The 24,369-nt window shown below is 49.9% G+C and overlaps 1 protein-coding gene across 3 annotated transcripts in view; it reads right to left on the reverse strand.

The window, feature by feature from the left end:
* CORO2B (coronin 2B) overlaps positions 1-23,261 on the reverse strand; it is a 137,300-nt gene extending 114,039 nt beyond the window's left edge. Inside the window, exon 1 of one of the 3 annotated variants that reach the window (XM_075896844.1) lies at positions 23,047-23,261. Coding sequence is in view for 1 of the 3 variants with exons in the window: in XM_075896843.1 (XP_075752958.1) it covers positions 23,047-23,061 (15 nt within the window). In the remaining 2 variants the exon portion in view is untranslated. Of the gene's footprint in view, positions 1-21,410; positions 21,430-23,046 lie in introns of those variants that run through there. The other 2 variants (XM_075896843.1, XM_075896845.1) reach the window with 2 other exon arrangements.
* Between the last annotated feature and the right edge of the window lie 1,108 nt (positions 23,262-24,369).

Raw genomic sequence — 24,369 nt, forward strand, 5'->3', positions numbered from 1 at the left:
AGCCGAGCGCCATGGCAGGAGGTGAAGGGGGGCGAGGTGGTGACGTACATGGTCAAGGCCCACCCCCTGGGCATGTACGTCACCGCCCCGCTCCCTTTCCCTTTCCGCCGTGGCTCTCGGCTGACTTCTGCGCCGCTCAGCTGGGCCACCGCGGGGGAGCAAGTGGCGCAAGTAGGCGTTTGGGACCCGCACTCCCATGCAACACGGGCCCCCCAGAGGGAACAGCCAGCATTTCAGGCAACAGCGCCCCCCAGAGGGAACAGCCAGCATTTCAGGCAACAGCGCCCCCCAGAGGGAACAGCCAGCATTTCAGGCAACAGCGCCCCCCAAAAGGAATAGCCAGCATTTCGGCGTTACAGACTCTCAGACACTGGGCTACTATATATATGATAACGGGCTTAGCAGTGTGGATGTGCCACCTATTATTTTGAAATAAGGGGGATTATTTCGAAATAATTCCCTAGTGTAGACCAGGGCTTGGTGGCACCCTACCATGGGGTAAGAAGGGCCCCACCACAGTACGGACAGGATTACATAACTGGTACACGAGATGTGCCATAGGGAGTAGCAACAGGGTTAAAAAGGCTCATTTCGGGTTTCACTTTCCCAATGGCGGCCAGGTAGGGTGTTGCATGACGCAGGCCCAGTGTAATATTGAGGTAAGGACCCAGCAGTGAGATCTTAAAGTCTGGGTTCTCTTGGAGACTTCTGTGGAATTTGGGTGGTACCGAATTTTGCCTATTCTGTATGGTCTATGCAGGTCCTGACTGACAGCTAGAAATGGAGGAGGCATCCTTTCTTCTCTGAGCCTGTCTGGTTGTACACCATGGAAAGACAGTCGGGTGACGGACCTGTACCACCTACGCTGTTGCTGCCCAAATGATGCTACCTTGTCTGTATACAGAATCTCAGTAGCCGAGATTTCTATTGGTACTGAAAATATTGTCTACCCCCCCGACTTGGTCTGCAACTAGGTCCAGACCCAGCCAGCAGACTGGATGCAGCTCTGGGTGTCCAGATTCAACACCCCCCCCACACACACACACAAACCTCCCCGCTGCCGCCTTTCAATGGAGTCTGAAATTTGGTGCTTGTCCTGATGTCCAATGTGTATTTTAATCTTGTGGCCCGCGGGGTCCCGAAAGAGGAGCAGCCAGCCACCTTCGCAAGTCTTGCTCCAACTCAACGGACCCCCAGGCTTTGAGACTCACCTCTCGTCTATGCTTCTCCCCGCGAAGAGCTTGCACGAAGACTTCCCCAATTGCAAAGCAAGGTTCTAGAGACAGACTTCTAGCCAGCGATTGAACGTGTTTGTTCCCGTGGATTGAAAGCTGCATTGAAAAAAGCTCTCTCGTGGCTGTGCGAGGAACAAAGGAGTAAAAGATTTCTTGGAACGAAGCTGCCTCCTAGTACATTTCCAGTAAGTGAAAGATCCGATTCACAGATTTGTGGGGGAATGCAGCAGCTGGGTCCATCACGGATATTCTGCCTGCTGCCAGATTTCAGTAATTACACACTGACTAGAAAGATAGGAATCCGTCATTCTATTTCAGACTCTCTAACTGCATAATGAAGGGAGCAATTATTCACTTGGAAACACTGAAATTTAAAAATCCAAACCCTACCCTCTGTTGCATTCCATGTTGTACACATTACAGACCCTGCCTGCTGACAACAAACCTGGAATATTAAATGCCTAGGATTCATGCCACCCTCACTCAGAGGTAAAACCCATTTTTATAAAAAAGACAGGCAGGATAGAGTTTGACAAACATTTTGAAACCCCACATTTCCAGGGCTTTGATTAACAGCAATTTCTCAGGGCCTGACCTGGAAAGATTGTGAGTATTTCACAGAAGCAGGAAGAGCAGTGGGTGCCCAAACCCGTTAGGAGAAGGGGGTCTGATTTTTGTATTTTTCTCCATTGAAAGACAGGTTCTGATTTTCATCTTGATCATTCAGCTTAGTAAAGAAATCGGATTCCCTCCTTCCTTTGGGAACAACACAGCCCTTCACAGGATCCCAGCAGGACGCATGCCACAAAGCAACGAGGCAAAAAAAACTAAACCATGCACAGCCGCTGCAGTTTCCAGGATCAACACTCTCAATCCGCTTATGAGCCGAGCCTGGTCAAACAGCAGCCAAAACAATGCGTTCGAGAGCAGTTGCACCCTTCGGCAACACCACCGCACCGCCAAAGGCAGTGCCACAATTCAGGAAACAGAACCAGACAGCACTTACCCACAGAATGGACCCACTCTTAAAACAGAGACTTTGGCTGCGTCTGTAGGAACCTATTTACTGGGAAAGAGGCCTGTTCCGTGCTAGCGAAACCCAATGCCAGCTGGAGTCCTAAGCAGTGGTGTTGAAAACACCTACCCCAAGCAGGGGTGAATGTTTTGCTGGCAAAAATACCAACATCCGTCTGGTTCTCTGTACAGGTTAGTGCTTCCAACAGCAGCTCCAGGCATTGTGAACACCTGTGATCCCGCCTGAGTCCTCTCTTCCACCCGTCAAATAGAGACAAGTAGAGGATTCTCCGCTCCGTTTTGCAAATAGCCGTCACGGTGGGAGCGGACCTGGCGGTTCACTTCATCATAGGTGTGGCTTCTGTCAGCCAAAACAGGGAGCAGAATCTAAGTCAGCTGACACATGTTCCACACTGCACAACTTAGCCACACAAATGTTCGAAGGCGGGGCCAGATGTACTGGCACCTTGGATGCTTGTAGGCCCTAAAATCTCCCCTGGAGCTACTCAGGACTTGGACAGGTGTAAGATGCATTGAAGGCTGGTCTACACCCCGGAGGCGGGGGAAGGAGATCAATCGACGTCAGCAGTTTACAAACTTTTTTTTCCCTCATGACCCAGTTGAAGAAAATTGTTGATGCCGCGACCCAACATGCTTTGACTAGAGTGTGGGCTCCGGGGTGGGGCTGTGGAGGAGCTTTGGGCTGTAGGAAGGGGCTCCGGCTTTGGGGGAGGGGGCAGAGCTGGGGCAGGAGGGGCTTACCTCAAGCAGCTCCCGGTCAGTGGTGCAGCGGGGGTGCTAAGGGAGCTTCCTGCCTCTCCTGGCCCCAACAGGTTCCCAGTCAAAGGGAGTGTGGAGCTAGTGCTCGGGGCAGGGGCCTGTGCTCTCCCCTCACCCCTAGAACCCGGGCCTATTGGCAGCTGCTTCTGGGGCGCAGCACAGTCTGTGCTGCAGAGATAGAGAGCTGCCTTAGCCCCCGCCACTGCTCACCTGATCCCCCTGCGGCAACGAGACCCAGCGCCCGACATCCCATTGCTGGTCGTGACCCGTCGTTTGAAACCCCGGCTCTGAGTTACAATGACAACTTGTTAATAGCAGGAGTGATTTCAGAGGGCGGGGCAATTAATACTAAGCGGACCGTTAATGCTTTCCATAGTTTTCAGACCATTCTGCTTCTCTCTGGGAGTGCCCACACGTTCTCCTCCAACATTCCAATACATTCTGTTACCACCGTCTCTATTCCAGCCGGGATACATACAGCCGTGGGAGAACATATGGTAAAAATCTACAGCGGGTGTTGCCACCTGCCATCCTATATACACCCTACAACCTGAAGTGTGTCTCGGGCCCTTTGCCACAGCCTGGTGAGGCGGTACATTCGGATACCTTGAAGCTAGAAATACAAAACAACTAGCTGAGGCCGAATTGTTTCCCCAAGGAAGGCAATAGAAAGCTTCTCACCTCTAGCCTCGAATGAAGCTTTCAATGGAAGAAAATCGCCCCTGCAGCACAGGGTTTGCTTGACAGAGCTGGAAAAGAAGAATGGCCCCGTTTCCAGCAGTCAGGAAGCACACGCGCAAATCCTAGAGACCTTTCAAAAGTCCACGGACATACCCCTCTGAGTGTTTGGGAAGGGCAATGGAGCAGAAGACCTTACCGGCCAGCCAATAAAGCAACGTATTCCTAGATGTTGGGACGAGTTCCTGATGACACAGCTCCATCGGAGGGTCCCTCTGGACACTACAAGTTGAACCTCTCAAATTGAACCTGACCAGTCCTGAATCAGAGAATTTTCCAGACCACGGGAGGTCAATATTGTCTAGCAGCATCACCAACACTTCCTCTGCCAACTGGGCTGTTGGAGGACATTGACGGGTAACAGAGCTAAAGCACAGCACGCTGAAAGCCAGGACCAGGGGCTGTAAACAAACTTTATGGGACTGCAGGAAACATGGCCACATCCATGACAAGAGCACATCTGGCTAACTAACATCATGCTGGACCATGGATGTTGCCGGACCAGAGAGTTCCGGACTAGAGCGGTTCAACCTGTACTGCTATTTCCAAGATCACTTATTCTCCAACTGCTGTATAAAAATCCACCACTCTGAAGAAGAGAGAGCAAAGCCGAAGGGAGGGCGGAGTAGGGAACAGCAGCTCATGCCATAGAAGCTAACCAGTCCTGCTGCAGAAGACGCAAAGAAAAATTGAAACGCCTACGACTCAACTTACAGAAACAGTGAAGGTAACAGAAGGATCGGCCGCTCCAAAGAAGCAGCACTCAACGAAACAGGAGAGATCGCTGAAAAACCAGGAACGCCCCTCAGCGGCTTAGTAAATCGATGGTAACCACCAGGAGCAGAAGTGCACCCCGTTTTTTGAATAGGCTGCTCACTGCACGTTCAGCGCGGGCCGGGGTAGTACCATAAGTGTCAAAGCAGGGGTGCTTCTAGGATTTGTGGCCTGGATATACTTTGGTACTGACAAAATCGGTAGGTTTGTCTCCACACAACTGTACTGGTAGGATAAGACTGTGTTTAGGTTTATGACGAGTCAATCTTCAAAATTGTCTTCTTGTAATTGTAAAGACAGTTTTTTATTCTGGCTAACTTTATTTATTCTGTTGTCAAACCAGACTGAACCTGCTCCCTGTTCTTGCAATAAAGCTGAGTTACAGTGGGTACTTATGTAATCAAAATGTAGCGGGTTATAATTGGTTCTTTCAATTCTTCTTGCAGATAGAGGAGAGTTCCCATTAGACCCATCAGAACATAAGAACGGCCACACTGGGTCAGATCAAAGATCCATCTAGCCCAGTATTCAGTCTTCCAACATTGGCCAATACCAAGTGCCCCAGAGGGAGCGAACAGAACAGGGAATCAAATGATCCCTCTCCTATCATCCATTTCCAGCCTCTGACAAACAGAGACTAGGGACATCATTCCTACCCATCCTAGCTATTGATGGATCTAACCTCCATATATGTATCTAGTTCTTTTTTGAACCCTGTTAAAGTCCTAGCCTTCACAACATCCTCCGGCAAGGAGTTCCACAGGTTGACTGTGCACTGAGTGAAGAAAAGCTTCCTTTGTTTGTTTTAAGCCTGCTGCCTATTCATTTCATTGGGTGCCCCCTGGTTCCCAGTGTTTTCTCTCCACATGAAACTACTTACCCCCTAATCAAGTCCCCTTTTGGGGGCAGGGGATTGATAAGCTAGACTGAATTTCCTCTAGTCCTTGAATCACTGTGGTGACTCTTTTTTGCACCCTCTCCAATTTTTCCAACATCCTTTTAAGATGCATGATGGCAGAAGTTAACTCAGTATTGCAATATCGGTCTTGCCAATGCAGGGACCGTAGGGAAAAAGTCACCTTTCTGCTGCTGTTACCAACTACACCTGTGATAAAAGAAAGCTAAAATACGGAGGGCAACTAGGGAACAATCTGAACCACTGCTAATTCTTAACCAGACAATATAGAGGAGACTCTAACTCTGTTATTACATACAAATGCCACATAGTGCATAATCCAAATACATACACAAACCAAGCCGTATCCAATCTGATCAAACTTGCCGTATGAAGTTATTACTACACAGTCTTTGAATTCAAGTCTTTTAAAAACTTTCCATCACCACAACCCTTCGGTAAGGCTGTCACAAACACCAGGAAAGGGTGTTTTCTTTTTTCTTCCACTATTTGATCTGAGGAAGTGGGTCTGACCCACGAAAGCTCATCATCTAATAAACCATCTTGTTAGTCTTTAAAGTGCTACATTGTCCTGCATTTTGCTTCAGCTACCCCAGACTAACACGGCTACATTTCTATCACCAGGAAAGGGGAAAGTCTGGTTCGCACAGAAACAGCCCCTGCTCGCGGTTCTCTCTCTTGAGCCTCCCACAGGGAACGAAGACATCCTAGCGGAAGTAAGACAAGCCCTGTTCCCACAGTGAGCGGGGAGCAGGGGACAGGAAGGCAAAGCAGAGGCAGGGTCGCAGGGATAAGCGAACAGGACGTAGGTTAAACAGTGTGATTTGCTTTAATAGAGAGGATTATACTGAAAGGTTTGTTATCCGGCCTTCATGCAGAATGGGGTTGCCAGTCAATTGAATATGCCAGATAATGAAGCTTATTGCTCTGTCCCTGCCCCTACTGGCAGATCCGGCTCGAGCCAGGCTGAGGGGGAAGGAGGCACCTGCTGAGGACGTCAGTCGGCAGTCAGAAGCCCCACAACAGCTGGCTGGACAGGCGGGAGTCAGGTGTTCACCTGAAGACAGGGTGGTATTGTGGTGGGGGAAGTGCTGGTTAGCAAAGTTTTCCAGTGAACAGATTGCCAGATAACAACGCTTTCACTGTAGATTAAAGTGCTAGGGCTCAGCATTGAAGAATATGCAGTAAAACAGGCTGAGGTACAATACTGGCATGAAAAGAGGAAAAGCAGTAGAGAAGGGAGGTCTAAAAAGGCTGTGTAGGATGGGAAATCTGTCCCACACATCTGATTTCAGGAAGGCTACATCTAGACTGCAGGCTTCTTTCAGAAGAAGCTTTTTTTGGAAGAGATCTTCCAAAAAAACAAAAACAAACACAAAAACAAAACCAAAACCTTCCGAAAGAGCACGTCCACACAGCAAAAGTGCATTGAAAAAGCGATCTGCTTTTTCGAAAGAGAACGTCCAGACTGAATGGACGCTCTCTCACTTGCAAGCTGTGATTGCTATGGGCGAAGTGGCCACCCGGGCGCCTGTGCTCTTCCCTCTTCTTCCAAAAGGACTCCCTCTTCCGCATCCACACACGCCTTTTTGCGAAAGAGCTCTTTCACAAAAAGGTTTCCTCCTCATAGAATGAGGATTACCAATGCTGGAAAAACCCCTCTGTTTTTAATTTTCTTGCAGAAGAATGCAATTGCAGTGTGGACATTCCTCAAGTTTTGTTGGAAAAACGGCAATTTTTCTGACAAAATTCTGTTATGTAGACATAGCCGAAGAGGTCAAGAGGTTTTTAAGTCCTGGCTTGACAAAGCGCTGGCTGGGATGCTTGAGTTGGCGTTGGTTCTGCTTTGGGTAGGGGGTTGGACTCAATGACCTCCTCAGGTCTCTTCCAGCCCTAAGGTTCTATGTACAGCCACTCCCCGACTTGTGAACGGTCGAGTTACGACCGTTTGCACTTATGACCAAAGCTCCCATGGAGTGGTCGTAAAGGCAGTCCCCGAGTTATGAATACGACCCGCGCTTACGAACAGCACAGTCACGTGTAACTCAATGGGGTCCAAGTTATGTACAGTTCGAGTTACGGACCGAGTGTTGGTCCGTAACTTGTTCATATTTCGGAAAGCGTCTGTACTGGAGACCTGGCATACAGCTGGGGAGATCTTGCTCTTTTTAAGAAAGGCAGAGGCGAGAGCAGACATGGTACCATGGGCGAGTTTATTAACGTCATGACCCCGAACGTAAAGTGGATGAACAATCCACCCAAAAGGAAAAGGGCCTTCCACGCACCAAAAGAGGGTTTTCCTACTAGGATTTATTTACAGGAAACACACTTGAAGAAATGTGGCAAGTTTCTGATGACTTCTTGGACACAGCTACCACCTGACTTATTCAAGCAGTCTAATAGCTCACCATACTTTTGGTTGACAGTCTTTTTAATGTGTCGGCCTGTGACGGGGCGAGGCAGCCCCACACTGAACCTACAGGGCCCAGCCAGGGTTACCTGGCTGCAGAGGCCCCTCCCCCACAGACCTACCGAGCATGCCCGGGCTGTATAAAAGCCTGGGGAAGGACTCAGGCAGGGGAGACAGCCGGAGGAGAAGGACCGGTGCACGGAGCGCCCACTCAGTTGTCGCCGGGGTCTCCAGGAGAGGCCGGAAGGGACGCGGAGGCAAGTTGGTGGAACCCAGGGACTGCCTGCCAAGGGGACGCCGGCACGGAGCTCGCAGCCAGCTGGGCAAGTACAGGGGAAGGAACCTCAGGGAACCAGCTAGGAAGTGGCACAGGGCAGGAGCGGGAGGCGCCTCTCCCGCCCAGAGAACCTCGGTGCGTTTCGGCCGGATTGCCCCGCCGAGGGAGTGACCCGTTACCCGGTCGCTCACAGGGCCCTGGGCTGGGACCCGGTGGAGTAGGGTGGGCCCGGGTCCCCCTACCTGGGGTGCATCCCCGCTACAACCCTGAACTACATTGTGAACTCAGGCCGGAGGGCCTCTGCCTTGCTTAAAGGGCCAGCTATAAACTGCATTGTGGACTTGAGCCAGGGGGCCTTGGACTTAAGATGGTAGGCGGGAGGGGCCCGCCACACGGCCCAATTCAGAAATCAGGGGTCCTTGAAAGGATAAACTTCTCACCTTCGCCAATGTATATGCTCCTAAGCAAGGGCACGCTTTTCTTTTTCTTTTTCTTTTTCTTTTTTAAATGTTTTAGGGATTTAGGAAATGTTAAGGAAGGAGATATTCCTGCTGGGATTTAACAGGGTGGTTAATCCTTTTTTGTACACAGAAGGCCATTTGGGAGGAGCAAACGCGTTGTATCACTTAGAAAATGAAGATCAGGCAGACACGTGACAGAAGACAAAAGAGGCTATGTCTAGACTGCAAGCCTCTTTCGAAAGAGAGCGTCTAGACTGCACGTTGAACTTTCGAAAAAGCGGCTTGCTTTTTCGAAAGAAAGCATCCAGTGAGTATGGATGCTCTCTTTCGAAGAAGCCCTATTTACATTCAAGAACGCCTTCTTTCGAAATAGGAACTTTCGAAAGAAGGCGTTCTTCCTCGTAAATTGAGGTTTACCGCCATCGAAAGAAAAGCCGCGTTCTTTCGATTTAATTTCGAAAGAACGCGGCTTGAGTCTGGACGCAGGTGAAGTTTTTTCGAAAAAAGGCTACTTTTTTCGAAAAAACCCCTGAGTCTGGACACAGCCACAGTGTCAGGAAATAGATGTATACTGCTACTTGTGTATCTTATTCCAGCATTAATAGTGTTCCTAGGACATTGGCTAGTTAGTCCAAACCCCTCCCCCTAGTTTTTGTGTTTATAACTTGGTTTGACCATGTCCTTGCATAGGTTAGATCAGAAGATAGGGACTCAATAGAAAAAAATAGTTAAACAGAGCTTTGCATGATTCTCTTAGAAATCAAGAGCTAGAACAAAATTTCCAGAAACATTTAGAAGAGTCCATAAAAGTGTGCTCTGGGATTATGGCCAGGCCGTAATGAGGGAGAACCTCACAAATAAAGCATCAGGGATTTGATAGCAGCCTTCAGCTTCCTGAAGGGAGGTTCCAAAGAGGATGGAGAGAGGCTGTTCTCAGTACTGACAGATGGCAGAACAAGGAGCAATGGTCTCAAGTTGTGGTGGGAGAGGTCCAGGTTGGGTATTAGGAAAAACTATTTCACTAGGAGAGTGGTGAAGCACTGGGATGGGTTACCTAGGTAAGTAAGGGAGTCTCCATCCCTAGAGGTGTTTAAGTCTCGGCTTGACAAAGCCCTGGCTGGGTTGATTTAATGGGGATTGGTCCTGCCTAGAGCAGGGGGCTGGACTTGATGGCCTTATAAGGTCTCTTCCAGCTCTAGGATTCCATGACCTCGAAAAAAAAGTGAGAACTCCTTGAAGAAGGCAGTTTGGCTAAGAAAGGCTGACCGACCTATGGGATCTAAAAGGGTGCCTAAGAAAATAATGGACATAAGAGGGAAGATTAATTGGTTATAAACATGAAAAGCTGAGCAAGCACTTCACTATATTAAACAAAAATACTGTGGATGGGGCATGAGAGCCAAGAGGCTTGTAGCCAGAAAGTTAAAAGAGAAATAGGATAAGCTAGGCATCACTCTGATTAGAACATTTTTAAAGAGATTTAGTAACTGGCATCAGACAAATCTGTGAAACCTTTGCTAATATTTTCCATACTTTGTAGGCTCAGAAAAATCTCAATCCCAGATTTGTAAATAAATAATTTGAGAAACATGAAACTGCCTCATCCTGAAGAGGTCAGATCTAGAGAGGCAAATTGCTGCCAAGGAAGTTGAAAAGGTAACTAAGAGTTTAAAATCCAATACTAACTCCAGGTCCTTAGGGGTTTCCTATAGAATACTGTAAAATTCTCAAGTGAGTTTTGGTCTCTATTTTAACTCAATTGTTTAGTGGCATACTGCAGGGAATGCAATTTACAATTCAAGGGAAGAGGCAAAACTTGGAAGGGAATTATGAAAGACAAAAAAGCCAACTTCCGAGAGATCCCTCGAGCTACTTATCAACGCTTCAGTAAAGGATTGGCACTTTAAACAGAAAAAAAACAAATAATTTATTTTCCATTGTTATCACCTTCCTAGACTCTGTATTACACAAATTAGAAAAAAAAGACCCCCCTCCTCCCATGGTGCACTAAAATAGGGAGCATTCTTTTAATGGAACAGCTTTCACACCAAATATGTACACAAGAGTTGCACCAAAAAGAAGGTAGGTACTTAGAAACTTGTACCCTTTCTAGCCTACCCAGAGGAGGTGGGTTCCCCAACAAGCAAGTCAGAATCTTATTCAGGATTTCTGAATATAAACTGATCCAGAACAAGCAACGTATAATTGATGGTGTTAATGAATTATTGCAACTTTGCCTTAATAAAGAGTTAGACCAAAAAAATCCACTTCCATTTTATGAGGATTCCCCATGGCCAACGACTCTGACCTCTCTGTCAGTTAGCCAGTTTGGGTACATCTATACGACAGCGTTCTTTTGAAATAACATAATAGTGCCCAGCTACACTGCAAACCTTTATTTCGAAATAACGGTGAGCTGAAGGACTTCTTACTCCAACTCCTGGTAATGCTCATTTCACGAGGGGTAAGGAAAGTCGGAGGAAGAGTGCTCTTCCTTCGACTTCCTGCTGTGTAGACAGCACCAAAAGCCAAATTACGCTGTTTCGACTTCAGCTACGCAATGGACGTAGCTGAAGCTGCGTAGCGTAATTTGACTTTAGCCCTGCTGTGTTGACGCACCCTTTGTGACCTCTTCAGAATGTGCTATAAAAGAAAAGCATTACACACGACCAGTAATCAGAAAGTTGCAGAGCACAGAGTCAAAACATCTTACGGAAGTCTATTCCATCTTTATCAACCAAAGACTGGAATCAGTTTGACAAGACCTACTGTCCATAAAACCAGGCTGATTGGCATTAGTGATGTGCCTATCCTTTACCTGATTGCTAATGGAATCCTGCATTACCTTTTCCATTACATTTTCCAGAAGACCGTACTTTGCCCCGGTCACTCTAGAACTGCATTGAACTAGACTAAAAACTACAGCCCAACTCTTTTTGAGTAGTCACCTACTGTTCCGAACGCTAGAATAACCTCATTGTACCCCAGTTTGTAAGTTGGCTCTGTGGTAATTAGTATTTGATCATATTAAAGTACGGCCGGTTACCCTCTCATGCCTTTTGCCTGGCGTGTTTGACTCCTTTGGGTTAACACAAAGTGAGGAAATACTAAAATAGAACTTGGACTTGATTGTTCTTCCTTCGTAAGCTGGGTCATTAGATTAATAAAGGAAGTTCAGGCAAAGCACAGTGTAATGTGAATAACTCGGATTCGAGCCAAAAGGGACCATTGTGATCTGACCTCCTGCAACGACACAGGACAGGGATCTTCCCTGAATTAATTCCTGTTGGAACAAGAGCATTTTTTTTGAGGTAGGGAGGAGGAAGAGACGCACAACTTGCTTACAAGTTCTCCTGTGAAGGAGAATCCACTGCAATCGGTGGTAAATTGTTCCTGTTTCCCTTTAATAATGCAGGTTTTCCTATTCTTTTATCATTCCTGTGGCTCTTCCCTAGGGATGTGACAGAGCGGGTCATTGAATAGTCGTGTAACCACATCACATTTGAGCAGTTACACAACTATCGGATAGTCCCTGGGGGTGGGGCTGGCAGCCAGCGTGCTCCCGGCTCCGCTCCCTGTGGAGCCTCCTGCCACTCCACGCTGTTGCTTCTGTTTAAAAACCAGGTCCCCGTGCAGACCGGTTCCTGCCTGCTGCCTCCCCCCCGCCAAGAACCAGCTCCTGCCTGCCCCCTCACTCACCGCTGCCTCTGTGGGAGACAGCAAGGGGCAAGGAGGTGGCTCTGCGGGAGCCGATCCGTGTGGGGAGACAGCTTCCTGCATGCTGACCCCCCCCCCCACTGCCTCTCTATCACTGCTGCAGTGGGGGGGGGGGGGGGGAGAAGCAGATGGCTCCATAGGATCCGCTGCTTGTGGGGAGCCAGCTTCTCATGGGTAGGGTTGCCAGGTGTTTTGTTTTCGTCCAGACAGTTCGGTATTCGGGTCCCCCGTCCGGTTAAACAACAAAAACCGAAAATACCGGACATGTGAAATGTCGGGTATTTCCTCTTTCCCTCCGACGGAAGCCCAGCGGGGACAGTTTTCCCCTGCCGCGTCTGGCGGGGGAGGGAGGAGCACAGGGCCATTTAAAGGTGCAGCACCCTTCCCCCGTCTCTCCCCCCACCTCAACCGAATTTTTCCCCTTTTTTGGAGGGGCAGAGAAGGGGGTGTTCAGTGTTTTAACAAAATATCAGCTCCCCCCCCACCTTTGCTGCCTCTGATATAGGGGGGGGAAAATGCATGTCGCTGGCAGGATTAACCAATAAACTCTTCCCTGGTGCATCCTCCCCAATCTCTCACCATCCTTCTTGCATGGCTGGCTCCAGAACTGGACACAGGATTCCAGGAGCAGTCACGTGGGTGGCACAGACAGTGGTAATAGACCCCTCCCTCACCAGTCCTTCAAGAGTCCCTTGTTCATACACCAAAGGTCACATGAGCCCTTTTCATCCAATTATCTAACATGACCCCTAAGTCTTTACTCAGTATTTTGCTTCCTAGGACAGATTCCCCCACCCTCCGCCCCAGCGCCTATGGCCTACGCTCTTTGACATGGGATTTTACACTTGGCCATATTAAAATACGTATTGCTTGCCCGTGCCTGGACTACCAGCCAAGCCAGCAGCCTTGGCTGCAGAGACTTGTGACCACTTCCCCCCTCCCCATCCAATGGTTTGCTCATCCGCAAGCTTTCTTGGTGGTGATTTCATGCTTTCTTGGTCATTGTTTAAAAATGTGACCAGGGCCAAGAATTGATCCCGGGGGGAGAGATTAGACACATGCCTGGTCAATGATGAGTCTCACTTACAATTCGTTTCTGAGACATACTGGTTGATTCACATTTCATACATTTAACCTGGGCCATATTAAACCTGTAACGTTCTGATTGCCTAGCTGACATCTACACGGCACGTGAATTTCAAAAGAAGCTATTCTACAGCAGGTATTCGGAAATAGCTTACTGCAAAATAGCACGTCTACACAACAGGGAAGCCTCAAACTGAGTCCGAGGCAGGCTCCCCTATGGTAGACGCGCTCTCTCGATTTAGAGCCCCAGGAGGCACTGGGGAGGAATAACTTAGCCCCTCACCAGGGCCATGCCAGTTCGAAATAGCAGCAGTGGAGCTTCTGCACACGCCTTATTTCACAATAGCTATTTCAGAAGAGGCGCAATTCCTCGCAGAACGAGGTTTACAGATTTCAGAATAAGCCGCCCGGTATTTCCCAATTATTTCAAAGTGACGGAATGGCTGTGTAGACGCTCGCATCGTTATTTCAGAATAACGGCAAGAAACAGTCTGGTAGCACTTTATGGACTAACAAAACATGTAGATCAGGGTGGGCAAAAGGGGTGGATTCGGCCCGTGGAGGCCCAATTAGGGCCTGGGGGGAACGGGGGACCGCCCGAAGCCTTCTCTGTGTGAAGCTTCCTTCACCTTGCCCCGGCCCTGCAAGGAGCCTGCAGCACTTCAAAGTGCCACATGCTCCTTGCAGAGTGGGAGGAGGCTTCCTACACTCCCTCGCCCCCATGCCCTGATTGGCTTAGGGGTGGGGGAGCGTATCAAGCCTCTTCCAGGGCATGGGTGCCTAGTGAGAAGGGGGGGCGCAAAGGGGCTACCCCACCCCCAAACCAATCATGGTCTGGGATGGGGGTAGCCCCTCCTCTTCCCATTTAGGCCCCGCCCCTTCCGGGGTGTCCCAGGGCTACTTCAAAAAATTTTGAAGTGGCCCTCAGGCAAAAAATGATTGCCCACTCCTGATGTAGATGGTATCTTGAGCTTTCACGGGCACAGCCCACTTCTTCAGATGATCAAATGTGTAGTCTCCAAGGTAGTCTGACAGGTTCTATTATCCATAAATCCATGTTGATCCATTGATCCCTAATCAATTATTCCATTATTTTGCCTGGCATTCAATGTCAGGCTGACAGGTCTATAGTGACAGTATTAATTGTCCAGAGAGCACCTTGGCAAGCTCTTTTGAGATGCTTGGATACAGACCAAATAAACCCTCTGATTTTTTTTCCAAGTCTAATTTAGCAGCTGCTAAACATCTTCTTGAGTTACTGCCAGAATGGAAAGTATTTCATTATCATCTATGAATACATTAACAGCCTTTCTCCCCCAAATTCAAAAGCTATTAATTGAATGTTTCTCCCTTTTCTGCATTATTGACAGTTCTACAATTTCCATCTAGTAATGGACCAATGCTATATTGGTAGAGTTACCATTGTTCTCCCAACTTCTTCTTACCTTACTTAACTCTTCCAGCTATTCATGGCACCTTGTGTCTTTTTGCTTCCCTTATCAGTTTTCTACAGTTCCTAGCTTATAATTTATATTCATTCTTATCAACTTCTCCTTTTTCTCTATTATATGAAAAGCTGCTCTCACTCCCCCACCCTTGGCTATATTTTTAAACACTATATTTTTCTAAAATAAATAAATAGCGAATTATGGATCATTTAGGAAAAAAAAGAGTTCTTAAACAGTTCCCAGTCATTCACTTTGGCTGTGTCTACACTGGCAAGTTATTCCGGAAAATCAGCCGCTTTTCCGGAAAAACTTGCCAGCTGTCTACACTGGCCACTTGAATTTCTAGAAAAGCACTGATGATCTAATGTAAAATCATCAGTGCTTTTCCGGAAAAACTATGCTGCTCCCGTTTGGGCAAAAGTCTTTTTCCGGAAAACTGTTCCGGAAAAGGGCCAGTGTAGACAGCACAGTAGTGTTTTCCGCAAAAAAAGCCCCGATCGTGAAAATGACAATCGGGGCTTTTTTGCGGAAAAGTGCTTCTAGATTGGACACGGATGCTTTTCCGGAAAAAGTGTTTTTCCGGAAAAGCGTCCTGCCAATCTAGACGCGCTTTTCCGAAAATGCTTTTAACGGAAAACTTTTCCGTTAAAAGCATTTCCGGAAAATCATGCCAGTGTAGATGTAGCCTTTGTGTATTCAAGTCTTCCTCCCACCTTATTTGGCTCACTTGTTCTCATCTTTGTGAAACTATTAGATTACTGGTCTTGACTTTATTTGTTTCTACACAGCCAATATCATCAAGATCTGCACCTCAGAATCCACTAATTTTTAGTTCCACATCAATTTATCTGTCAAGATAAGGTCCACCATAGATGAGATCCTCAGGATGTATGTAAGTCCACAAGGGTATAAATGCCAGGGGCAGTTCCATTTTTGATACGAAGTTCCACTGTACTATTTTTTCCTAGGGAAAGAGCAGAAAGCTAAAAATTAATGGCGGCTTGACCTACCCCCTGTATTGCAAGGTACTTCCTGAATTAACACAGAGGCCGGCAGTTAGCCAAGACAGCATCTGCGAGCTGGATTTAGCCCGCCTAGACATTTGTTCCGGCCCAGGGCAGCCCTGCCACTCCCCCACCCCCAAGCCAATTGAGACCTGGGGACGGGGGAGCACACGAAGTCTCCTCCCCCAGCCAGGGGTGCACGACACCAGAGGGAACCGCCAGCTGTTCAAAACAGCTGGTAGTTCCCTCTAGGCATCATGTGACCCTGGCAGGGCGGGGGGGCGGGGAGGACTTGGCACGCACCCCTGCCCTCAAGCCCTGATTGGCTGGGGGAGTGTGCAACATCTCCTCCGCCAAGGGTGCACAGAGGGAACTGCGAACTGTTTTCAAACAGCTGGTGGTTCTCTCTAGCTGCCGTGGGCCCCTGGTAGGGTGGGGGCAGCCCCCCAGCCTAATGCCTCATCCCTCTCCCAGAGCCAGGCTCTCCCAGCGCCCTGCGCTGCTGCCTCTGCAACAGAGTGGAAGGGGGCTTCTCGGGAGTGAGACCGGAGCTCACTGGGTGCCGGCCCCACCCCTGGGGACTACAGAACAGTTGAGTAACCGATAAGAACTCACGAGGTTAATCGACTATTCAATTAACCACTATTGAACATCCCTACCTCATGTTAAAAATTTGTGAACACCCACCGCAACCTCCGAAGTCAGAGGAACGCCACTAACGAGTCTCTCCTCTCGGGGTGCGAGGCAGCGTTGAGCGCGCACCGGGCTGCAGGCACTCATGTTGGAGATCCTACCTCACAACCCTGTGGCCCGCTTCCCACCTGCCAGAGACGCACGATGCCGGCTGACCCCGAGCGAAGGCCTCCAACCGACCAGGGCCGCGCCCCCGCCCATGCTGAACTCCTGACAGAATGAGGGGAACAGGGCTCGGTGCTTACGAACATGTCGGAGTTTCTCTGCAGGATTCCTCCCCTCCCCCCACGCAGCCCACGTGCAGGATTTTCTCAGGAGCCCCGACTCAACTTCAACTTCCAAACACCCTTCCCGAGTCCTCGCAAGACGGCTTCTGTTCTTCCTGGCTCGGTGTGCGGGAAGGGGCTCCCTTGAGACGTAATCAACACTGGAATCAACACAGAGGCTATGCTATGGTGTGAGAACACTCCCTCCTCTCCAGATGTGACTCACACCTGCGCAGGGGTAAGGAAAACAGCTTTTTCCAGGGGGACTAACTCCTGGCAGCTTAGCTCTAAGGGCCTGGCTACACTAGGAAATTATTTCAAAATCATAAACTCCCAAAACGACAAAATCAAAATAGCACGTCCCTCTGACAGGGAACTGTGACATGAGGCTGAGGCAGGCTCCCTTAATGCGGACTACCTCGCTACCTCGACTTAGAGCCCCGGAGTGATTCCTTTGAAGGACTCTGGGGAGAAGTTAGTTTGAAGAGCAGCAACGGAGCATCCACCCGAACGCTATTTCGAAACAAGTGTTATTCCTCGTGGAAAGCTGGAGTTATTTAAAAAAAAATAACAGGCTTGGAAGTGTGGATGCTCCGCTTGTTATTTGGAAATAAGGGGAGTTATTTGGAAATAAGAACATAACAAGGGCCATACTGGGTTGGACCAACGGTCCATCTAGCCCAGTATTCTCTCTGTCAACAGTGGCTAATACCAGATGCCCAAGAGGCAGTGAACACAACAGGGAATCAACACGTGATCCCTCACGTGTCATCCATTTCCAGACAAACAGAGGCTAGGGACATTATCCCTACCCATCCTGGCTAATAGCCATTGATGGACCTAACCTCCATGGATTTATCTAGTTCTTTCTTGAACCCTATTAAAGTCCTGGCCTTCACCACATCCTCTGGCAAGGAGTTCCACAGGTTGACTGTGCGCTGAGTGAAGAAAAGCTTCCTTTGGTTTGTTTTAAACCTGCTGCCTATTCATTTCATTTAGTGACCCCTAGTTCTTATACCGTGGGAATAAATAAATAACTTTTCCTTATTCACTTTTTCCACACCAGTCATGATTTTAGAGACCTCTATCATAAAATAACTTTTTAGTGCAGACCAGGGCTAGGTGTGGATCCCCTTGGTGAGAAGCCACCTCTCTGCACTCTTCCACATCCCATATCTTTCCTACAAGAAGCATGACCGGATCTATAGGACAGCCTTACAGCAGACGCAGAGGGCATGTGCTGTAATGACAGCTACATGCTTCGTATTTACATTAGAAGGCAACACAGGGGGCTAGGGGAGGAGAGAATGTGAGTTTACAGTGGATTTCCTGTCTGAAATGTTAGCTTGGTCTTTGTGTGTTGCTTTTTTTTTTTTTAATAAAAGAGTGCTTTTGAAAACAAACACTAGAATCGTGATCCTGCATCGTGCCGCGATGCTACATGTTATTTATGGTCTAGCTCAGAGGTGTGCAGACAGTACTGATGCATACTGATCTTAGACTGATGGATTTGGCACACCGCATGGGTAAAATCCAACTACTTGCAAGAGCTGGGCAAATCATTGATTTCTTGTTTTTCAGTTCAATGGCAGTACTGAAAAGAAATGGTTGGGATTGGGAACTGGGTTTTTTTTTGGGCGGGGAGGAAGGGGGAGCAAGCTGAAAAGTCAAAAGATTCATTTTGGGACAAACACTGTTCTGGTTTCGAGCTTTTAAAAAAATTGAAAAGTAGAACTGAAGTTCTGTGTGAAAGTCATTAAAGAGACACGTTTTGTTTTGAAAAGTGTCAGTACAAAACACTTCATGCTTTTTAGGGTATTTTTTGAACCCCAAAGCAATCGTGACAAAGATCAACACGAAAGGCACAAAATGTTTTGGTCAACCCACATCTGCATATTTGGAGGAAAAAATTTCAACTGAAAAATTTTGCCTAGTTTCTTCTCCAAACACAACTTCTGCGGGTAGATTACTGCCCCTGGATGTGCCTGCTCGTGGAAGCTTCAAGCGCAGAGTTCCTGCCCACCAATCTGCATGGAAAGTTCTAGAACTTAGCAATGGGCTTAAACTGCACCAATGGGAGGTTTAGGTTGGACATTAGGAAGAAGTTCCTACCTGGCAAGGCGGTGAAACACAGGAATAAATTGCCCAGGGAGGTTGTGGAATCCCCATCTCTGGAGATATTGAAGAGCAGGTTAGATAAATGTCTATCAGGGATGATCTAGACAGTACTGGGTCCTGCCATGAGGGCAGGGGACTGGACTTGATGACCTCTCGAGGTCCCTTCCAGTCCTAGTGTTCTATGATTCTATGTGCAGATCTGACAGCAGGTTCAGGGCTGTCGATGGGAATTTTACTGTATTATAGCCCCTGATGTTACAGGGACCCGACATATGGAAAGGGGAGGACAACAACAACAGCAACTCATAAAATAGAATCCTAGAACACTAGACCTGGCAGGACCCTCGAGAGGTCATCAAGTCCCATCCCCTGCCCTCACGGCAGGACCAAGCACTGTCTAGATCATCCTTGATAGATGTTTATTTCCAGTGATGTCGATTTCACAGACTCCCTAGGCAACTTATTCCAGTGTAACCACCCTGTAGGAAGTTTTTCCCAATGTCCAACCTAAACCTCCCTTGCTGCAATTTAAGCCCCTTGCTTCTTGTTTATCCTCAGAGGCCAATGTGAACAATTTTTCTTCCTCCTCCTCCTCACACTCTTTTAGATACCTGAAACCTGCTATCGTGTCCCCTCTCAGGCTACGTCTACACTGCAGGCTTCTTTCCCAAGAAGCTTTTCGCAGAAAATCTCTTCCACAAAGATTTCTTGCAGAAGAGCGCATCCACGCTGCAAAAGCGCAAGAGGGCGTCCAGATTACATGAATGCTCTCTCACAAGAAAGCTCTGATGGCTATTCACAGAATAGGCACCAGAGCACCTGTGGTTTTTTTCGATTAGTGCTTTCTGTGCAAAAAACCCCATTGCCTGTCCACATATACCTTTTTGCACAATCACTCTTGTGCAAAAAGGTGTTATTCCTCCTAGAAAGAGAAATACCTACACCGCAAAAGCCCTCTCATCTGTCGATTCACTGTAAATTTACTTGCGCAAAAATGTGCTTGAGGTGTGGATGCGCTGCAGGTTTTTGCAGCAAAACGGCCAGTTTTGTGTAAAAACCCTGTAGCGTAAACGTAGCCTCAGTCTTCTCATTTCTAAAGTACTTTACTTCTAGTTTACCATTTTTTCCAATAGAAATAAACAAAAGGAGTGCTCCATCTACAGGCCCAAAAGTTTGTTTTCTGTAACTATGAGGAACACGCATACACCAAGGCCTTCCCTCAGCCCAGGTATGATTCAATCTGTTCTGCTAACTGCAAGCAGGCAAAACCATTATCCGAGGCTCCCCAGAAAGAGTCTTTGGCTTATAAATGGTGATATTTTCAGAAATAAGTTTGGAGTTCTTGTTATTTAACTTCTAGGTTCGTCTTTTCAAGCTTTGTTCCACTGCCCTGAGGGCTAGACATGGCTCTTTTTTTTTTTCCCCCAAATGAAAGCTAAGAACCTCACATATCCATCCAACTCCAGGAACAGACTGTAAGAATCACACTGAGACTCACAAGAAAGTCACGTGAGAGTTGGCAACACTCTGCAAGAGCTTAGAATAGCTGGTTCTCTCAGGCTAGGTCTACACTAGAGTCTTGTATTGGAAAAAGCTACGCAAAGTGCGCTCTGCAATTAGCGTAGCTTTTTCCGATGGATTTTTCGGAAGAGGCTTTTCCACCATTTGGCTCCATTTACAAGGGGCCAAAAGGTGGAAAAGCCTCCTCTTTCGGAGGAGCCTTTATTCCCCGTGAAATGAGAAATACAGGGTTCCCCAAAAGAGCACATCTGCCCTTCCATTTGAAAAAAAAAAAAAAAAAAGCAGAAGAACAGACACAATCCCTGAACCCCGTAGTGTAGACATAGCCTCAGCAGATAACTCCCCTGTTACGTATGGGGAAGTGGCTTAGCTCAGTGTTTCTCCACTTTTTTTTTAATATATAAAGTACCCCTTTTTTATATATATATATAAGTACCCCCAGTACCTACAGTTTTCAGATACAACATTTTTTTTCTACCATTGCAACATATTTGTTTAAACATCTTAATCATAGCCGGGCAGGTGATGAAATTTTGGGGTATAAAAAGTACTAAAATAATAAAGTGCTGTAAAACGTAAAACAAAAATTCTTTCTCCAAGTTTCAGTTGTGTTGACATACACCCCCCCCCCCCGACTTTTCTTAAGTACCCCTAAAAGTATTCGTACCACTAGTTGAGAAACACTGGCTTAGCCTGTCCAACGTAATGCACCCAGGCCCGCAGCTGGGCCAGTCTCCAGTTTAGAGTGCAAGCTTTTAGGGACAGGCAAGCCGCATTCCTGCCAAACACCAAGGAGCCCACACTAAAAGCCAGGCAAGGCTATCACCCATATAGGAGTCACCCTGCCTCATTCCCATCGCTTCAGTTCCAGCGGCTGGAAAACAGCAGCAGCCTCCAGGAAGCTCGGGTGCTCCCCGGGCCTTCCGTTCATTCAGAGCCACGCTCCACTCACCTGCTTCGCACCGACACAGCAAGGGGTGACCCCGTGGCGTGGCCTCTGACCCCTGCCACACCCCCTCGTGGAGCCAGCTCGTTCCTCCACGGCTGAACCAACGCTGATCTGAACTCTGAGCCTGCTGCTTCCTTCCTCCCTAGAGCCTCTGGCTTCCCGGCAGTTCAGAACTCAAGTTAACGCAGCCTGATGGGGCAGTTACTCCTCACCCCTTAATGCAGCCCGGTCATAAATCCTAGCACACTAGAACTGGAAGGGACCTCGCGAGATCATCCCCTGCCCTCACGGCAGGACCAAGCACCATCTGGATCATCCCTGACAGATGCCTACGGAGTGGCAGTCTCTACATTCACTGTGTGTCCAGATTTTCCAGTCACCGGGGAACACCCTGAACAGTTCTGCTCTATTGCAGCGTTGTGATTAACGGAGCACAAACCAGCACCGTGGCACAAGACACGCCGGGAAACCGTGCTGTACCATTCCAACCGGCAACGCTCCGTAGAGAAACCGCGTTACCGTGCCGCTTGCTTTCCCGTGTGCTTCCTTCTTCCCTGACTAGCAAAGGCCATTCCCCTGGCGTACTTGATACTTCTGGCTTTTGGGTAGTGGCTAAGACTTTTCCCCACCCAGGAGTTCAGGTTCTTTGGCCAGTCGGGCATCAGCACGGCTAACCCGACAGATCAAAGGCGAGGCGCGCCCTGGGGCAGATGGGCCTTGAAGGGAAGTCGGCCGCCAATCTGGGCAAGGCATGGGAGTTCATTTGTTGAGTCATGGCCGTGGAGGACAGAGCCACCTGGGCTGGCCATGCAAAAGCTGATTTGGCACAAAGCAGCCGCACCGGCGAGATCTTTTCCCCTGAATCCTCCTTCCACACACTCAGGTCTACGGATTTCCTCCCGCCCAGCCCACGGGGGTCGGAGTGGGAAACAAAAGTACTGAGATCGAAGACAGTGCACTTATGTCCCCCACCGATCTGAGGGGTACGCAAGCCAGCCTGGCCCCGTGGGAAACCAGCGACCCCGCTTTCCGGCCAAAGGCAGCTCTGAAAGGGCCACCGTTCCCTCGATTGCAAAGCACGGGCACTGCGGAAAATTAACCTCCGGCGTGGGGCACGGCCCGGCTTTTCCCCGTGGAAGGGGCTTGCTGTATCCGGCAGAGATGGGTGCCCTGTGACATCACACAGGGGTTCTGACCCAACAGCCCGTTGCCACGGCCCATTTCCTACTCCCGGCCCTCCCCGGCTTCCCCTCCCACAACCTGGTGGCCACCTGTAGACAACCGCTGAGCCAAGCAAGCCGGCTGGGCCAGGACTGGCGAAGGGGGGGAGCCCTGGAGGGAACAGGCAGCACCCCACAAGGGGGGGGGGGCATGGCTCTCTCTCCTAGCCACACACAGAAGCCTCTCCAGGGACCCCCCCCCCCCACTTTAGGAGGCCAGCAGGAGCCTCCAAACTCCCTGCCAGCGCACCAAGGGTTAAAACTGCAGCATGCACGAGGCGGGGGGGGGGGGCGTTTCGGGGGGCCCGTGGGAAGCTTCCCCCCGCCCCCTGCCAGAGGGGCAGCCCCCCCCCCCCCCCGGTGCATCAGCAGCCCTGCCCCAGCCGGGCCCCCAGGGGAGAAGCCAGGCAGCGCCCTACCTTGGTGACAGTCATGCAGGCTCCCCGGGGGCGGCGGGGTGCAAGCGGGCAGCGCAGCCGGGCAGCGGCAGCTGCTCTCCAGCGAGGCGGCTGCGGGCTTGGGGGGTTTCCCTCCCCCTGCAGAGCGATCGGCGTCAGTGGTTCCAGGAGGAGCGAGGGACCCACCCACCCTCCGCTGCCTCCTCCTCCTGCAAGCGGATCGCGCTGCCCGGCCGGCGGCTGCAGTGATGTCAGCCCGCGCATCGAGAAGGGATGAGCCTCGCTCCGCAGGCGGCAGGAGGGGAGCAGCCAAGGGGACTGGGGGGCAGCCCAGGAGGGAACTGGCTGCCAGGCCGCCTGGAGGAGAAAAGGGGCATTTCCCTCCCCTGGGGGAGCACAGACTCCCCCCAACAGCAGAGAGCAGCACACCTGCTGAGTCTATGAAAGGGCGGAGCCCCCCCAGGCCCACGCAGGAATAGCCCGTGGAAGGGGGATGCAGGCCCACGCCGCAGGAATAGCCCGTGGAAGGGGGATGCAGGCCCACGCCGCAGGAATAGCCCGTGGAAGGGGGATGCAGGCCCACGCCGCAGGAATAGCCCGTGGAAGGGGGATGCAGGCCCACGCCGCAGGAATAGCCCGTGGAAGGGGGATGCAGGCCCACGCCGCAGGAATAGCCCGTGGAAGGGGGATGCAGGCCCACGCCACAGGAATAGCCCATGGAGGGGGGATGCAGGCCCACGCCACAGGAATAGCCCGTGGAAGGGGGATGCAGGCCCACGCCGCAGGAATAGCCCATGGAGGGGGGATGCAGGCCCACGCCACAGGAATAGCCCATGGAGGGGGGATGCAGGCCCACGCCGCAGGAATAGCCCGTGGAAGGGGGATGCAGGCCCACGCCGCAGGAATAGCCCGTGGAAGGGGGATGCAGGCCCACGCCGCAGGAATAGCCCGTGGAAGGGGGATGCAGGCCCACGCCGCAGGAATAGCCCATGGAAGGGGGATGCAGGCCCACGCCGCAGGAATAGCCCGTGGAAGGGGGATGCAGGCCCACGCCGCAGGAATAGCCCATGGAGGGGGGATGCAGGCCCACGCCGCAGGAATAGCCCGTGGAAGGGGGATGCAGGCCCATGCCGCAGGAATAGCCCGTGGAAGGGGGATGCAGGCCCACGCCGCAGGAATAGCCCGTGGAAGGGGGATGCAGGCCCACGCCGCAGACAGGCGACGTGGAGTCGCAGAAAGTCAGGGCACTGTCATGCAATCTGTTGCCCAGGGGGTTGTATTGGGAGGGTCTGTGCACAGGCTGGGAAGGATTGCGTTGGTACCGGGTGAAGGCCGCTCGCCCCT

The sequence above is a fragment of the Pelodiscus sinensis genome, chromosome 14 (genome assembly GCF_049634645.1).
Source record: "Pelodiscus sinensis isolate JC-2024 chromosome 14, ASM4963464v1, whole genome shotgun sequence".
NCBI classification, from domain to species: Eukaryota; Metazoa; Chordata; order Testudines; family Trionychidae; genus Pelodiscus; species Pelodiscus sinensis.